At 39.9% G+C, this 18,120-nt stretch overlaps 1 protein-coding gene across 5 annotated transcripts in view; it reads right to left on the bottom strand.

The window, feature by feature from the left end:
• The window catches only part of GPC3 (glypican 3), a 456,912-nt gene that overhangs the window by 146,409 nt on the left and 292,383 nt on the right, over positions 1–18,120 (bottom strand). For all 5 annotated transcript variants that reach the window (XM_023198827.2, XM_023198824.3, XM_023198825.2 and 2 more), the window contains one exon: positions 9,951–10,076. In XM_023198827.2, coding sequence (XP_023054595.1) covers positions 9,951–10,076 — 126 coding nt within the window. The remainder of the gene's footprint in view (positions 1–9,950; positions 10,077–18,120) is intronic.

The following is an 18,120-nucleotide window of genomic DNA, read 5'->3' as shown; positions in this document are numbered from 1 at the left end:
TGAAACCCTGTCTCTAGTAAAAATAAAAAAATTAGCCAGGCATGGTGGCACGTGCCTATAATCCCAGCTACTCGGGAGGCTGAGGCAGGAGAATCGCTTGAATCCGGGAGGCTGAGGTTGTGGTGAGCCAAGATGGTGCCACTGCACTCTAGCCTGGGTGACAGAGCTAGACTCTGACTCAAAAAAAAAAAATCCTTCCAGATCATTCTAAAGACTGCACTCTTCCCAATATGTATTAATCACCAAGTGTATGCTTCCTAACATTTCAGGGTCTTCTCACTGAAGACCTCAGCCTGCACCACTGATGATCAACTGGCTGAGAATCAACAACTTGTAGACGGCAGGGATCAGCCATAAACCCACAAGGCTTTTTCCAAAGAGGAGGTAGAAAAATTATTTGGAAGACTGGCAGCATCAGTGGAGTTCATCTGTCACTTACCAAGGTACTACCTTTGAAGGAGGCAATAATACTTAAGGGGCAGAGAAGCTCTAGTATGTTAATTTACTCATTTCTTAAAAGCAGATATATTTCTTCCTGGTTCCATCTCCTAAGCCTTCCAGGCTAAAATAGAAGACTTCTGATTCATGGAGCCGTGACAGTAAAAGGAGACAGGCCTTATCCAACCATCAGAATCACATTTCCAAGAGGAAATTAGGAGGTGATGTTTATTTGTTGAGGGTGTGGATATGCTGGGACCTGCTTTGGAGGCCCCCAAATGCTCTTCGTATCACAAAATGATCCAACTGAGCTCAACAGAGGCTGGCATTGTATACTAATAGGACACAATCTGCTTAAAGTAATAAGCTATCCAGTATTCAACAGGTTGTCTATAGACATATCAGTGTTGAGCCATGAAAATGTCTCTTCCTGCTACTTAAGACATGACAGTTAACCAAGTCTAACGCATCCTGAATGGAGCACACTGTATTAAGCCATCTGTCAACAGGATAAGCTGTGTTTCTCTCACTCAATTCTGAAGGTAAAGCTACTGTGTATGACACCATAATCTTAAGGGATAAATGTTACTGTGTTGCCATGAGAGTATGTCCTGATAAATAGCTGTCACTAAAGACTACATCTAAGATAAATCGCTGCTGAAAAATATTCCAATCTAAGTCCATAGTGAGATTATTACATGGGGGTACTCTCCAAACTGATCTGTTCTGCCTTACCAGGATTTAAAAAAAAAAAAAATCGTAGCTGCCATAAATATTTCATGCTATATCAAATTAAGTCATTTTCTGCATAATCCATTTCTCCTTCAAAGGCTTTCCAAGAACAATCTTGACTTACCTAAGACAAGGTAGAATATGTAAACTGCCATACTAGCAAAGCATCATTACACTTCAGTGTGTTCATTCTTGGGCACACACTCAGGCTAACTAGCAGTTCCCCAAACTGGAAAAAATGAAACGTCACATTTCTGCTCCTGGGAAAACTAAAGTAGAAATGAAATCCAAAAATGTCTTAGGGGGACCAGGAACTGTGGAGATAGATAGTGATAAATCAAATACTGAAGCCCTATTTGTCCCTCTCTCCTTCCCACCAGCCTTTCATAAACAGAGCCTCCTCCAATATAGGGGCAAAGGAAGAACTAGCCATGAGAAGAGAGAGCTGGGAGGTTGAAGACTATATCTCAGCTTCTAACCCTCAAATCATCATGACAGTGGCTGAGAAGAGCTACTGAGTCTCACCTTCAGCATGACTTTAGTCTGACTTATGCCTGAATCAATGGACTTTAGGACCTGACTCAGTGCTACTGAATATTATTTCCATTGTCCATTGTTTATGTTTTTCTGTACCCTCTTCCTCTTGGCTCTGTATTTTATTTATTTATTTCCTCATTGATGTTTGCATTGGCTATCCTATATTTAAAATTGTGTGGATACTGCCTTGATCCCTTTGGAGAAAAGCCACACTATAAATTAAAACAACAATAACAACAACAACAAATAATAACTTATTTTAGCATGAAAGCATGGGGGCGACGTATAGCAAGTGCTGCATACCACTGGCCCGTTCTGACATGACTAGAATGAGATGTGCATGTTTTATATGTATGCGTGAGTATACATGCCCTTTAGAATATAGGTCTTTTTTTTTTTTTTACTTAATATCTTTATTACCAGATTGAAGATTCTGAAGGTCTTTCCTTGTTTCCATGTAAACCAGTGAAAGACTTTTTTGTATTAGAAATTTTTGGGCCGGGTGCGGTGGCTCAAGCCTGTAATCCCAGCACTTTGGGAGGCTGAGACGGGCAGATCACAAGGTCAGGAGATCGAGACCATCCTGTCTAACACTGTGAAACTCCGTCTCTACTAAAAAATACAAAAAAAACTAGCCGGGTGAGGTGGCAGGCGCCTGTAGTCCCAGCTACTCGGGAGGCTGAGGCAGGAGAATGGCGTAAACCCGGGAGGCGGAGCTTGCGGTGAGCTGAGGTCCGGCCACTGCACTCCAGCCTGGGCGACAGAGTAAGACTCTGTCTCAAAAGAAAAAAAAAAAAAGAAATTTTTAGGTACAACATACACTACTTGGGTGATAGATGCACTAAAATCTCAGAATTCACCACTACATAATTGATCCATGTAACAAAAACCCATTTGTACTCCAAAAGCTATAGAAATAAAAATTAAAGAAAAGAAAGAACTGTGCCCCCAACCAAATTCCTCAAAACATACTGTGTTGTTAAAATAATTGCATTATAAAAGCAGAATCAACTATTCTCCCTTGCCTTTCCTAGATCATAGGGGAAAAAAGAAGCTATTTCAGTCATTTAATTGTTTGTATGATTTTACACATCTCATGAATTGGGTGTTGATGGTTCTCTCATATTCACTTCAACTTGCTGACATGCCACAGTCTATCCTTCCAACCCAGCAGAAAGGAAAGAAAAATGTTTCCTTACTGTGCTTTTCTGAAACATCCAGAAGGTTTTGAGACAACGGACAAAACTCTGAGAATTAACACAATTGCTTTGCATATTCCCACTTCTGCCTTCTCAATTAAGCAGAGAAATCCTGAAGAGGCATTAGAAACACTGGAAGACTTGTCTGGTCAGTGGAAATAAGAGAATTCAGAGTGTGTGTGTGTGTGTGTGTGTGTGTGTGTGTGTGTGTGTATATATAATTTCTCAGGTGAAATGAGAGGTAAGATTGCATAAGATAAAGAGGAGGCAGATTCACCACAACTTACCCCTGCAGATCTTAGGGACTTTATTTAGTAATGCTAGCTGCCCCATGTAAGAGTCTCAGAGTCATCATGAGAGAATTAAAGATGAACGTGCATTCATAACATAGTTTTGTTTTTTTAAGAAAACTATGGGGTCTTGCTGTGTGCCCAGGCTGGACTGAAACTCCTGGGCTCAAACAGTCCTCCTGCCTTAGCCTTCTGAGTAGCTGGGACAACAAGCACGTGTCACCACGCCCAGCTCCGATTCATAATGAACAGAAGTGGCTATGTAGAAACTGTCAGCCAGAAAACAGCAATATCCTGGAGCTGACATCTGGAGCCAGGCCCATCTGGCCCAGCAACATGATAAAGGGGTAGCATGAGCAGCTCCAGGTGAATCACAAAGGGAACTAAGGTATCATCCCACAAAGTAAAGTACAAGTAGTTGTCTATGCAGAGTTGATAAGTCTCAAAGTCACTAGGGAAATATAAACCCCTATGGGAGATGTGCTAATTGTAGGAGAGGCCAGCTGACTACAAACAGAAGGCTGAGACAAAGACTTAGGGGAGAATCATTGCAAAGGATTACAGAGATGAGGTCTGGTGATAGGCTAGCATTTAGGTTGTGCTCAAGGATGATGGGGGTGGGAGGCCTATAGGTTTGGCTGACCTGTCTTCAAGGATAAGGGTGAGCTAAGCTGAGTGCAGAGGTAGTGAGAGAGATCTGACAGAGAAGTAGTTGCTCAGAGTTTATATAAAAATGGATAAAAACTGATGAATGGATAAACAAAATATGCTATATACATGCAATGAAATATTATTTGGCCAAAACATGATAAAGTATTGATATGTGCTACAACTTGGATAAACCTCAAGAACATAATGCTAAGTGAATGATTCCATTTATATGAAACCCTTAGAATAAGTAAATCTGTTGTGACAGAAAGCAAACAGTTGTTTGCCAGGGGCTGGAGGAAAGGGGAAATGGAGCGTGCCCATTAATATACAACAATGTTTCCTTTTGGAGTGATGAAATGTCTTGGAACTAGAGAGAGATGGTGGTTGTATAACATTGTGAATGGACTAAATGCCACTGAATGGTACACCTTAAAATGGTAATTTTGTCATGCAAATTTTACCTCAACACACACACGCACACTCTTGCACACACTTGTGTCTGCACACACACGCACAATATACATGGATGGGGCCTCTGTTGTGATACCTCTAAGAGGAGCTCTCCCTGGACTGCTGGGGAAGAGATGGGTTGATTTTCTTTTTTTGTTTTTGTTTTTTTTTTGAGACAGAGTCTCGCTTTGTTACCCAGGCTGGAGTGCAGTGGTGCGATCTCGGCTCACTGCAAGCTCCGCCTCCCGGGTTCACGCCATTCTCCTGCCTCAGCCTCCCAAGTAGCTGGGATTACAGGCACCCGCCACCATGCCCTGCTAGTTTTTTTTTTTTTTTTTTTTGTATTTTTAGTAGAGACGGGGTTTCACCATGTTAGCCAGGATGGTCTCGATCTCCTGACCTCGTGATCTGCCCGCCTCGGCCTCCCAAAGTGCTGCAATTACAGGCATGAGCCACCGCGCCCTGCAGAGATGGGGTGATTTTCTTTCCTCATCCTTCTCATTAGGTTGTGAACTCCTTAGCAGGGGCAGGAGCTGGATTATACTTATCAAGGTATGCCCTATTATATACTAAGTGCTCAATCTGTGTGAAATGAGCCTGAATTATCAGATTTTTGTTTTTTTTTTTTTTTTTTTTTTGAGATGGAGTCTTACTCTGTCACCCAGGCTGGAGTGCAGTGGCATGATCTCAGCTCACTGCAACCTCCGCCTCCTGGGTTCTTGGCTCACTGCAACCTCCACCTCCTGGAAAGTGATTCTCCTGCCTCAGCCTCCCAAGCAGTTGGGACTACAGGTACCTGCCACCACGCCTGTATGTGTGTGTGTATATATATATATATTTTGTATTTTTAGTAGAGATGGGGTTTCACTACATTGGCCAGGCTAGTCTTGAGCTCCTGACCTTGTGATCTGCCTGCCTCGGCCTCCCAGAGTGCTGGAATTACTGGTGTGAGCCACCACGCCTGGCCTATCAGATATTAAATGTAAAGACAAAACACCTTTTTTTTCCTCAGAAACTAGGGGTTTTTGAACATATATACTTTAACCAGTTTCTGTGTTATACTAATCTAAACAAGTGTCAAACTCTGTTTACCAATTTATAGATTCTAAACTAATTTATAGAAACTAAAACTAATTTATAGTTGCTCTGTTATACTAATTTATAAAGTATCAAACTATCCAGAGGATGAATGAAAATTCAGTCAATTATCCAGATATTTGGCCTAGCAAAAAGGGTGTTTGAGAATGATTTACAAAAATGTTCACTCTTCATTTGGATGTTATCAGGGCAAAAATGACATTTACCTATTGGGAAGCCCAGTGTTAACTCAGCAATCTGGGTTCCTTTATCTTTCTCTTGGTCCCAAGGACTCTCTAATTGAAATTCTCTGTAGTTTGACAAAGGCAGAAGCTGGAGGATCTTTCTGCCTTTGGCATTTGTAGGAAACCTTTGCCTGTAGGATATTCTGGTGGCTCACATAAAAGAGGATATCTCACATGCGCCCAGTTTGCTAATTTGAAGGTTTCTCGGCTAAGTCCTGGTAGACAAACCAATGTTTATCTCAAGTCCAGATGGGGTGGTGGTGGGAAGCTGAGAAGGATGAATGATAGGCTTATGTGGTGGTACTCCCTAAGACTGAATCGGTGAAAACATTTTCTTCATTCATATTTCAATCGACTGCATTCATAAGAGATGAAAATTCAAATGATGGAAAATATAACCTTATTTAGAGAGACAAGGAATTAACTCTTTAAAAGTTGAGTGATCTATACATCCATAGTAGGCTACAAACAGCTCTAATAACCCAGCTGACATGAATATTGCTCAGTATTTCCCTCAACATCAATACTTTCCTTTTGATCAAGTGTCTCCACTGACAAGTCTCATTCCCTATCAGGATCCTTGATTTTCGTAATTTTTCTTGACTAAAAGTAAAATTTTTACAGGCACACAAATTTGACCTAGAAAGATAACAAAGTTACAACCCATTGGACAACAGGAAGTGGTAACTGTTACTTAAGACTAAATTAAATGAGAAATTTATTGAAAAGCTCTGGAAAGAGGTTTCCACTATAGATGAGACACAAGTGCAAAGCTAATCTTTATAAATGGTACAAATAGAGGCCACACATGTCTTCAGGCTAAAGAACTTCATATTATTGAAGGTATATTCCTGAGTAATTAAAAAAAAATTAGTTTGACATTACTCCCTAGTTTTATCATTGCATTAAGTCAGCAATACAAGTACAAATTAATTATAACCTGAGGTTACTAACCAAGAAGGAGTCACTTCCTGGATTACACTACCCTTATTCTGTCTGAAAATATGTTTGATTTATTTTCTTCCTCCCTTCCTTCCCTTCATCCTTCCTTCTTACCTCCCTCCTTTCTTTTCTTTCTTTCCTGGATAGTATATATTAACAATAAAAGTCATTTTGAAAATAAAGATTTTTCAGAAATCAGAAATATGAATAGAAGTTTGGAATAATAGCTTTTCTCCATACTACAGTATTTATTTTATTATTTTGTTCAATACCTTAAGGCTTAAAGCTAGCAAATGAAACAAAAATATTTCAGTTAACAGTTATTTTAATGATATAAAAGTACATTTGGCTAACTTTTGGACTCATTCAAATTTAGCAGGCTTTGGATTCCACCATTTGATAGAAGAGAAATTTCTTGGTTCCAGGGTATCATCCTTCACCAAAGTGTACCAAACATGAAGTAGTTAGTATGAGCAAAATTCAATAAAAATTCCAATAATTCAAAATACATAGCCCTGGGAATAAATTATTTTAAAATTAACTAAAACTGGATCAATCTGATTTTTCACCATAAACAACAGAAGATAAATCCAGCAGGGTTATAATATTTGCTTCAAACAATCACAATGAAGAAACAAATATTAGTGCTTGATATTGGATAAGTGCTCAAATATTTGTTAGAATAAATACATGAATGAATGAACACATCAGTAAATAAATATATTTGTAAAGTAAAATTTCCTTTTTAATAAGAGACCCTGGTTAGAAGATAAGCTGCTTAAAACAAATATTCACGAGTTGTTCATTTTTCGCTATAGTAACATAACATTGGACAAGGCACTGGAATGGTTGCTCATCAAGTTTATGTAAGAAGCACATATTTGATCTGTGGATATGTTCTTTTTCAAATAGTTATTGTTTGTATCAGTTTTAAAGCATCAGCTTTTTATAAAGCCAAATACCAACTGCTTTTCTCTGAAAATTAAAAAACAAAACAAAACAAAACAAAAAAATGTGTTCATGATTCTTCTTAGTACCTGAGGAGCTTTTACGATAACAAATACACATTATTTCTCCAGTGCATGGAGCCATTAATCCTTCCAGGCTGATTTACATTTGCTAGAGGGAAGTGTATCTCCATACAACTTCAATGCCTCTTCCAGGGTGTCATGCAACCTTATTCGCATTGTCCCATGTCAGTAAAATAGCATAGATAAGGAATAAGCTATTTTCTGACATGTCTTTTGTTTTGTGTTGGAAAGAGGAGGAGTGAAGGGGAAAGGGGGAAAAATAGAGACGTAATATAAATTGAGCTTCCAGTATGTGCCAGTCTGCTAGGGGCTTTTCATTTATGACCTCTCCCAATAGTTACAACAGTTCTGTGAGATGCCCTTCCCTTACAGAGGAAGAGGACGTTGAGACTTTTTAGGTTAAGTGACTCACTCAAGGCCACAGTTAGTAGCAGAACTGAGAGGCAAACCCAAATTCATCTGGCTCCAAAGCCTTCCTCTTTGCACTCCATTATACTGCTAATAAATTCCATTCAGCATTCCATGTCCTGGTATTGGGTCCCACTAGAATGTAAGCTCTTCAAAGCAGCTAACTTGCCTTTTTCGCACTTGCATCCCTAGCACCTAGCTTGGTGCCTAACACATAATATCTCAAAACATAAATGTTGAAGGTATGAATGAGTGAATAAATTAATAAGAAAAAAATACACAGAGACTGTCAGACCTGGAGGGGCTCTAATCCAACCATCTCCTTTTTTAGATGGAGGAAAGCAAGGCCTAGAGAGATTAAGTCACTTGCCTTTGGTTAAGCAACTAATTAGTGAAAGATTCAGAACTCGATTTCAGGTCTCTTCTGTATTCTCCTCTACAACATGCTACTACTTGTACAAACATTTTCTAAAGCATGTTCATCAACTCCTTGTGGTTTCCTAAGCATTGTATCCTCTTGATTTAATTTTTTAATCGCAAGCATTCCTCCCACATGGAAAGCAATGTGGAATACCACTAGCGCACTAGAATGAAAACTCTGTGAGGACAGGAAATTATGTCTGTTTTGCTCATTTCAACAGGCTTGGCACTTAGAAGGTGCTCAGTAAATACTTGCTGAATAAATGAATATAATGAATATATATGATTTCCTTTTCAGTGATGAGCAAATTCTTCATAGATAATGATAGCATAGATTATATGAACAAATACTCGGCCGGGCGGAGTGGCTCATGCCTGTAATTTCAGCACTTTGGGAGGCTGAGGCAGGTGGATCATCCAAGGTCAGGAGTTCGAGACCAGCCTGGCCAACATGGTGAAACCCCATCTCTACTAAAAATACAAAAGTTAGCCAGGCATGATGGCGGGTGCCTGTAATCACAGCTACTCAGGAGGCTGAGGTGGGAGAATCACTTGATCCTGGGAGGCAGAGGTTGCAGTGAGCCAAGATCGCGCTATTGTACTCTAGCCTGGGCAACAAAGTGAGACTCCGTCTCAAAACAAAACAAAACAAAACCAAAAAGACAAAAAAAAAAAAAAAAAAAAAAAAAAAAAAAAACACCAAAACAAATGCTCAATAAAATATTTCAATAAAATTGCTCAGTGAAATGATATTCCTTTTTCCCTCCCTTTTCTTCCTTTCTCTATCTTCATCTGTAAAATGGGGGAAAATAACAGTATTCATTTCATAGGATTGTTATAAAGATAAATAATACATATAAAGCACTTAGCATGGTACTTAATATACAATTAACTCTCAATAAATGATAGTTATCAAGATGAACGTGATTTCTTCAAATCAAATAAATAAGGACCCACATAATGAGGAGATGGAAGAATCGAAGACAAAATAAAGTTGTTTTATGCTTTAAACTCTGCAAAATTGCCTTCAGACACAGTTCTCTATGTGCTTCAAACTCTGCAATTTCTAGGAGGGCTATAAATTATAGACATCATCTAAAATATCATAGATGTTTTCTCTTTTTCTTGGAGAGTCTCGCTCTGTCACCCAGGCTGGAGTGCAGTGGTACGATCTTGGCTCACTGCAACCTCCACCTCCCAGGTTCAAATGATCCTTCTGCCTCAGCCTCCCGAGTAGCTGGGACTACAGGCTTGTGCCATCATGCCCGGCTAACTTTTGCATTTTTAGTAGAGATGGGGTTTCACCATGTTGGTCAGACTGGTCTCGAACTCCTGACGTCAGGTGATCTGCCCACCTCAGCCTCCCAAACTGCTGGGATTACAGGCATGAGCCACCGCACTCAGCCTCATAGATTTTTCTAGAATTTTTCTTGTGAAATTAATGGAGACAGAAGACATAATTAACCTTTATATAAACATATGACAATTATTCCTCAAATATTGCTATATGTAACTTTCAAAAAAGATCACCTCTCCACGAGTTCTTGTCCATTCCAGCAAAGGGTGTCGTTTTCCGCCACAGGGCTATGGCTGCAGATGTAGCCAGGCAAAGCACTATAGAAGCTGATGAAAGACTTCAACTTCTGAATTAGTTCCCTAAAAGAAAAACAAAACATCTGCGCATAAGAGGCAAGTAAACTCAGTGTGAGAAAAGTTTAATTTCCTTATCAGCATGACAGAAAGCCTCTGCCAGGCTGATTAGAGCAATAAATGATTTTTAAAGACATTCTTGGCTACAAGGCCACAGTTTAGTTTTTTTAAAAAAAAAATCAATAAAATGGTATTAGAAAAAAAGTTGCCTGCCATATAAGGTGCTGTTTCTATCAGAAGGATGATTTAATTCCAACATTCGTTTTCTAAGATGTTCCACTTCCATTTTTTTTTTTTATTCAGAATGCTGTTACCTACATTTTCAAAGGTGCTGATTACAAGGCACACTGGAGCACTACATATCTTTTGGTTTCTGAGTGTAATTGGGTGCATTGATTGTAATTTACAATGCTATTACCCTAGAGGTGGCCCGTTTCCATATAGGCTCTGGCTAATGGTTGCAGATCAGAATTGCAGGGTGCTCAGAACAGTATAAGCTCTATGAAATTCTCCTGGCAATATAGTCAGAGCAACTCACATCTGCCAGAAAAGGAAGGTTTCTTTGTTCTTTGTATATTGTGGCTCCTGTGAGGGAGAGGGAGCAGGGTGGGGGACGATTCTAGTATATTTTATTATTATTTGCTTTTGCTTTTGTGCTACATATAATAAGACAAGTGTGTGTGTGTGTGAGAGAGAGAGAGAGAAAGAGAAAGAGAGAGTGACAGAGAGAGAGAATATATCATGTCTGTAATTGTATGTAAACACACACACATAAATACCAGAAAAATTTTAGGTCTGTTATCTCATTTCAGATGTACATGGATACACAAGGTAATACTCCTTAGACTGGAGAGAAGTGGGTATGTTTAAAAAGAAATATTAAGATATGTAATAGAGGTACAGTGGTAAACAGACAAAAATAAAACACACTTTATTTTCTAAAGCAATGTTACTGATAGAAAATTAAAGCATCCTTCACATCCAAATGTACCTTATGTCTATATAAGTTTTTGGAGACTATTCAGGGAATTTTCTGGCAGTGGAGTAATTATTCAATATTGTCTCCAGGCTAAGAATGGACTGGCCTGATGTACAGGCCTCTATAGGAACCAGAGGCCTGAATATCATTTGGACACTGGTGGAAGTCCTTAGCCCAGAAATGCCTTCTGGGAGTTGTTCTCAGATCTGGCCAAATGAGGAAGACTGGTGAAAATATCCTCTTGTACTTAATCCGATTCTTCATTTTATTACTGCTATGGTTTAAGATGGCTCGTCCTCACCAAAACGCATGTTGAGGCGTGGTCCCCAAGGTGGCAGTGTTGGGAGCTGGTGCCTTTTAGAGGTGAAAATGGACTTATGTCTGCCTTGCAAGCCTGGGTTGGTTCTCCAGGGAATGGATTAGTTACCAGGAGAGCGGCTGTTATAAAGTGAGACTGCCTCTCATATTTGTCCTTTACACTTGTGCTCAGTTCCCTTTCCTTTTCTCCACCATGTTTTCACATAGTATGTGGCCTTCACTTAGAAGGCCTCACAAGATGAGGCCGCCCAATCTTGGACTTCCCAGTCTAATAAATAAACCTCTTTTCTTGATAAATTACCCAGTCTTAGGAATTCTGTTACAGCAACATAAAACAAACTAGGACAATTACCGTAAAACTATTAATTTCAACTAATGATTTAAGAGGTTGGGGAGGGAGAGAAAGGGCTCTCAGCATAGATTCACAAAGGCTTGGGTCACTGCAAAGCCAAGGTGATGGACAGAACAACTCAAGAAAGGTTGTTGGGACATATTTAACTTCTGATACCCCACAAGTTGCTTCCCGTTATGCCTGTACCCCCCAACCCACAGCCTACCCCTGGTGTCTGAGCACCATCAATCTCCAAAAAGAAGAGGCTCAATACAGAGCTCTGAAAATAAAAGTCAACATTATAGTTTCTCACAGAGGAAAAAGATGGGCTCAATTTAACAGCTAATAGGAGAGATGCTCTGTTTTACAAGGTAATAATGCAGTTCCCAAGAGTGGAAGCTGAAAGAGTAAAGGCTGAGTCTAAGTAATTCCCCCAACTCCATAAGGAAATTGAATATGGCCATTAGTCTACGGGAAACAATGGCCCTCTCTTAAAGGAAAGAGTTTCCCTTAGGCCTTTCCCTACCTCCAAACCCCCTCTCACTAACATAGCACATGGCAAGAAAAATTGAACCCATGGCAAGGCCTTCCATTTTGATTTCCATAGAAGTTAAAAAAAAAAAAAAAAAAAAAAAAAAAAAAACACCCTGAACTTCTCCCAACCCTTGCAGTTTTCTTGGTGGATCATAAAGATTATTGACAACTTGAAGAAGATCTAGATGAGGTTCGATCTAAATGTCAAGGGAATGAGGGGCTGCAATAAACATAAGACCTCCCACTTTAGTATAGACAGATATTACCTGGAAGGGTTAAGATAAAAATCTAAGAAAACCACAAAGACAGTGAATAAATTACTCTTGTCTCACACTGCTATGAAGAAATACCCAAGACTGGGTAATTTATAAAGAAAAGCCAGCGCTGCATGGCTGGGGAGGCCTCAGGAAACTCACAATTATGGCAGAAGTGGAAGCAAACATGTCCTTCTTCACATGGTGGCAGGAAGGAGAAAAATGAGTGCCAAGCAAAGGGGGAAGCCCCTTATAAATCCATCAGATCTTGTGATAACTAATTTATTATCATTAGAACAGGATGGGGGAACCACCTCCATGATTCAATTATCTCCATCTGGTCCCTCCCATGACATGTGAAGATTATGGGAACTACAATTCAAGATGAGATTTGGGTGGTGACACAGCCAAATCGTATCAGTGAATAATGTGAACATAGTCTGGGTTATCATGTTCTAGAACTCAGGGAATCTCTTTGAAAGTTGAACAAGTTAACTTGGAAAAATAAAAAGTTATCCTACTTTATTAATTCCACAGGGCATATAGGATGGAGACAGAAAGAGACTGTGTTTTAAAAATTTACTTCTGAATTAGTTATTTTGAATTTGTTATTTTGAATTAGTTATTTTGAATAGTTTTATTTTGCAACCATGTTAGAATGATTGGGTTCTCAGAACAGCCCCTTCAAACCTGTTGTGAGTAGTAGCTAAGAGCACTGATTATGGAGTCTGATTCAGCTGAGTTTCAGATGTCAGCTATGCCCTCACTTACTGAGCAGTGAAATCTTAGGCAAATTCTAAGCTTCTCTGAACTTTAGTTTCCTTATTTGTAAAATGAAGATAATGATGATACCTATCTTGCAAGTTTACTGTAATGATTAAATGAGACAATGCATGCAAAGTGTTTAGCATAGTACCCACACAAGTAAGCACATAGTAATCACTCTACAATGTTAGCCATTGCCAATATTACAACACTATCATGAATCTGTAGAATAGAAATGTATCACTGATATTGTTTGGCTGTGTCCCCACCCAAATCTCATCTTGAATTGCAGCTCCCATAATTCCCATGTTTTATGAGAGGGACCAGATTGGAGATAACTGAATCGTGTGGGTGGTTTGCCCCATACTGTTCCTGTGGTAGTGAATAAGTATCACGAGATCTGATGGTTTTATAAGGGGCTTCCCCTTTTGCTTGGCTCTCATTCTCTCTTGCCTGCCACCATGTAAGATGTGCCTTTTGCCGTCTGCCATGATTGTGAGGCCTCCCCAGCCACATGGAACTATGAGTCCATTAAACTTCTTTTTCTTTATAAATTACCCAGTCTCACGGCCGGGCGCGGTGGCTCAAGCCTGTAATCCCAGCACTTTGGGAGGCCGAGACGGGTGGATCACGAGGTCGGGAGATCGAGACCATCCTGGCTAACACGGTGAAACCCCGTCTCTACTAAAAAATACAAAAAAAACCTAGCCAGGCAAGATGGCGGCTGAGCCAGGAGAATGGCGTAAACCCGGGAGGCAGAGCTTGCAGTGAGCTGAGATCCGGCCACTGCACTCCAGCCTGGGAGACAGAGCGAGACTGTCTCAAAAAAATAAATAAATAAATAAATTACCCAGTCTCAGTTATGTCTTTATCAGCAGTGTGAAAATGGACTAATACAGTCACATATATATGAAATACACATATTATATTCCAGATAAATTCATGTATGCAGGACAATTAAAAGTTTTTCAAGTGCTACATAATTTTATGTACAATAAGATAATTAAAATTCCTCACTTTTTTGAGGTAGATATTAATAAGTACAACCATATTCTCTCCCAACAGATGTTTCCTGGTATTCTTCTTCCCAAACCAGTTAGCTACTGGGCTGGGTAAACCTCTTGACTTATTTGGTACAGCAGTTTGAATGGTCTTTTTCTCTGAGCCTGGTAGGAAGGTGGTGGTGACCCTGACAGGGATTTGTGTCTAAGAATTTAAGCACTGGATGTGGAGGGCTAAAATGAAGTCAAGTTAGAAAAAGATAGATTATGGGCTGGGTGCAGTGGCTCACACCTGTAATCCCAGTACTTTGGGAGGCCGAGGCAGGTGGATCTTTTGAGAATAGGAGTTTGAGATCAGCCTGGCCAGCATGGCAAAACCCCATCTCTACTAAAAATACAAACAATTTAGCCAGGCACAGTGGTGTGCACCTGTAACTCCAGCTACTAGGGAGGCTGAGGCACAAGAATTGCTTGGACCCGGGAGGCAGATGTTGCAGTGAGTGGAGATCACACCACTGCGCTCCAACTTGGGTGACAGAGTGAGACTCTGCCTCAAAAAAAAAACGAAAAAGAAAAAGAAAAAGATATTTGACTAGATCCAAGGTAGATTTGACTAGAAGAACCTCAGGATTAAATAAATCCTGGTTCTCAACTAATTCCCAGGCCCTGTGGGATGAGACAGTACCTGCCTTTTGGAGAAAAAAGAGTAGGTCTCCAGCATAGTTTGCAAACTGGCCAATATCTTAAGAGTCCCAAAGGACAGTGTTACAGTGAAGGCCATTCCTTTATGGAAAACCTTCTGAATTACTGTGAGAAAATAAATCTTGGTCTTTAAAAGAAACTGATTATTGAAAATAAGTGTAGACATACTGTTTTGGAGGGTAGGGAAGAAGACTTTAGAAACTGTTGGAGAGTTAATGAGCTTTTCAAAGGACAGCAACAACAGGTGATAATGTCCTCTGACACTACAGCAGCAGTGTGACAAAAGTAGTTTACCTCCTACCAAGTTTACTGGGCCTCTCTCATCTCTCCTCTTCTTTGTCTCTTCCTGTCATTCCTTTCTAAACTTGTTCCAGCACAGGAATTAAGTGTATTTTAATATTTTCTTAAATAAAGATTTATATTCCTCTGCTTATAGTTTTAAAAGAGGAGTTGAATATTTCTATTTTTCTCTTTAAAGAAAGACACATGAAACTAAACTAAGTGACATGTTAATTACCCATGTATGACACAGTCCAGATTTTTTTCCTTTGTGCTAGTAGCCCATGACAGACAACAAAAGAATCTCCACCTGTGAACTAAGACAGTCTGCTCAACTGAATTGTTCCAGGGGGAAAAAAAAGAGGATAAAAAGTTTGGACAACTAGTTGCCTGGGATGGGAAAAACAATTTGATTGAAGGGAATGTTCTTTGATTGTAATTCCACTTTATTCTAATACATACATGTCAAACATAGCATTGACATACAAATTCTGACACCTACGGCTCTCAGACAGATCCAACATTTGCTTACGACAGCCTGCTGAGGAAAAAGTCTCTTCCTAGAGGTTTCCATTCAATGTGTTAAATGTGGAACTAAAGGATAGGGCCCCTTTGCATGCATGAGCCATTTTCAAATATGGCAGCTGAGTGCACGTGATCTTCCCTGGAGGGCTTCCATCATCCTGAAGAGGATCATCCCTCCCCTTCTTTGGTTGCAGGGGAGGGGACTGCCTTTGCTTTCTTGTAATGATTTGCTTCGGCAGGCATCAAAGCAGCACTAATTGGAAATCACTGCAAGTAAAAACAGTTTTTCATCCCTGACTGCAGACCTGGAACTTTTTTCCTTTATTATTAAGGCTCATTTTTTTATCTTCATGTAAAGTAATATGAGCTTATTATTTTTAAAAGTTGACAATGCAAGAAAAGTACCTAAACTAAAATAACGAAAATAGGAATGACGTAAGATCATGCCTAATTCTGCTGGAGAGAGCCTTTCACAGTTTAATCCCAAACTAGAGCTTTCTACCATTCTAAAGACTTGCCCATACTTTTTCTCAGTGTTCCCCTTGCCCAGAATGCCCTCCTTTCCTTCCTCAATCTGCTGAGTTTGTTTGAACTTATCCTTCAGGCTGAGCTCAAAAGTTACCTTTTCCAAGAAGTTTTTCTTAATGCTCCCAGGAGAGGGGCTATCTTCTCCATCTGTGACACTGCCACTCTTTTGCACATAGCTCTGATTTGCACATTGCACATAGCCCCAATGTATGGAAATTATTCATTTGCATGTCTCCCTCCCTAACTAAGCTAGGTGCCCCTTCATTCCTCAGAGCCTAACCCTTACAGAATGTGAAGCATAGAGATGGTGTTGACAAATGTTGAAAGAAGTAGAGGCCTATTTAGGGCAGAATGACTTGTACTAGATCCAGAACTCGTTGATTCACTCAGGACATACTTTGTTGTTTTGTTCAGTGGGTGGGAGTAGGCATTGATTTTGGACTAGGGGAGCTGAGATCAGCTTTTGTTCTTTGCTTTCTAGGTCATTTACTAGTGTTACCTGATCCATTGCCCCTTTAGACCAAGTCAGAGGCGAAGGGGGGGGCAGCGGAAGGAGAGGGCTGGAATATGTAGATATAATTTCACAAGGGTGGAGGGACTGTGTGACTTTCTCACAGGTTAGCAGTTGGGCCAAAAGCTTGGTATATGTAGATGCAAGATGGACTATTCAACCATAGATTCGGCATTTGAACAATGGAAAAATATTGTCCATGTACTCAACCAAACAGTATATTGTATAAACATGGCAAGGGAAACAGTATCATAAGGGAAGCAGTGAAGTAGACATTCGGAAGGGCAAAGAAGGGAGAAGCTGACAACTGAGATGTGCCGAAAATATGAAAGCTAGAAGGGGCTGTGAAGATCTGATTTCTTCTTTTCTGATTGTACTAGTTGTGCATCTTGTTCTCCACTCACTGTTTGAAATCTGATGACAGATATTTTCAATACTTATCCCTTAAAGGAACACTGAGTCCCACACATAGACCACCAGTTGAGTATCAAATCGCCTTGAAATTGAACTAAGCTATTTCTAAGATAAGTTGTGTGTTGCAAACTACCCAGTTGGGGGCAGACAAAACAAGCAGATGACTTCTGAATGCTACCAAAGGAATCCTGCATTTCATTGTGTGTTGTTATTTTAACAAGGCAAAGAGCTTTTCAACTCATAATCAGATTTAGACAGCTTGCTCACAACCTCCACAGACTGAATACTACAATAGGGTTCCTTTGCAATTATCATATTTTTAACAACAGAGGACGGAGCTTGGGCATGGGCATGAGGAGTGCTAGAGGCACATATATTTTTCTGGACAGTGTGAAATGCTGTGCAGATAACATATTGAGAGATTTATAGAGGTACTAACACTGCAAAAACAAACCCTCTTAATAACATCAGATTGCAGGGAGCAGTGCATTTAGCAAGAGATCATCTTAATTCCCACTTCTCCTCTCTCCCTAAGAGGGGTTACAATGCCTATTTGAGGGAGTTAAATAAAATCAGATACTCTCCTGTTGTTTTGTTTTCTTCTTCTGCCAGAGAATTCACAAAGAAAGGCTCCATGTCAGATTCTAATGCTTCAGTTTCAATAAAAGTGAGTAACATCGTTGGGCACGCTCAAGCTCCCAACACCCAAAGAAGCTCTGCCTGACCATCATTTACATTTACTGAACTCTACAGGCTTTGCCAATTTTTCTTACTATCCTTTCTTTTCCTTGGAGGATGAATCTAGGCCACGTGTGGTGGCTCACGAGAATGGCTTTAACCTGGGAGGCATAGGTCACAGTAAACTGAGATCGTGCCACTGCACTCCAGCCTGGGTGACAGAGCGAGACT

The sequence above is a fragment of the Piliocolobus tephrosceles genome, chromosome 12 (genome assembly GCF_002776525.5).
Source record: "Piliocolobus tephrosceles isolate RC106 chromosome 12, ASM277652v3, whole genome shotgun sequence".
NCBI classification, from domain to species: domain Eukaryota; kingdom Metazoa; phylum Chordata; class Mammalia; order Primates; family Cercopithecidae; genus Piliocolobus; species Piliocolobus tephrosceles.
This window is presented reverse-complemented; position numbering and strand designations above follow the sequence as displayed.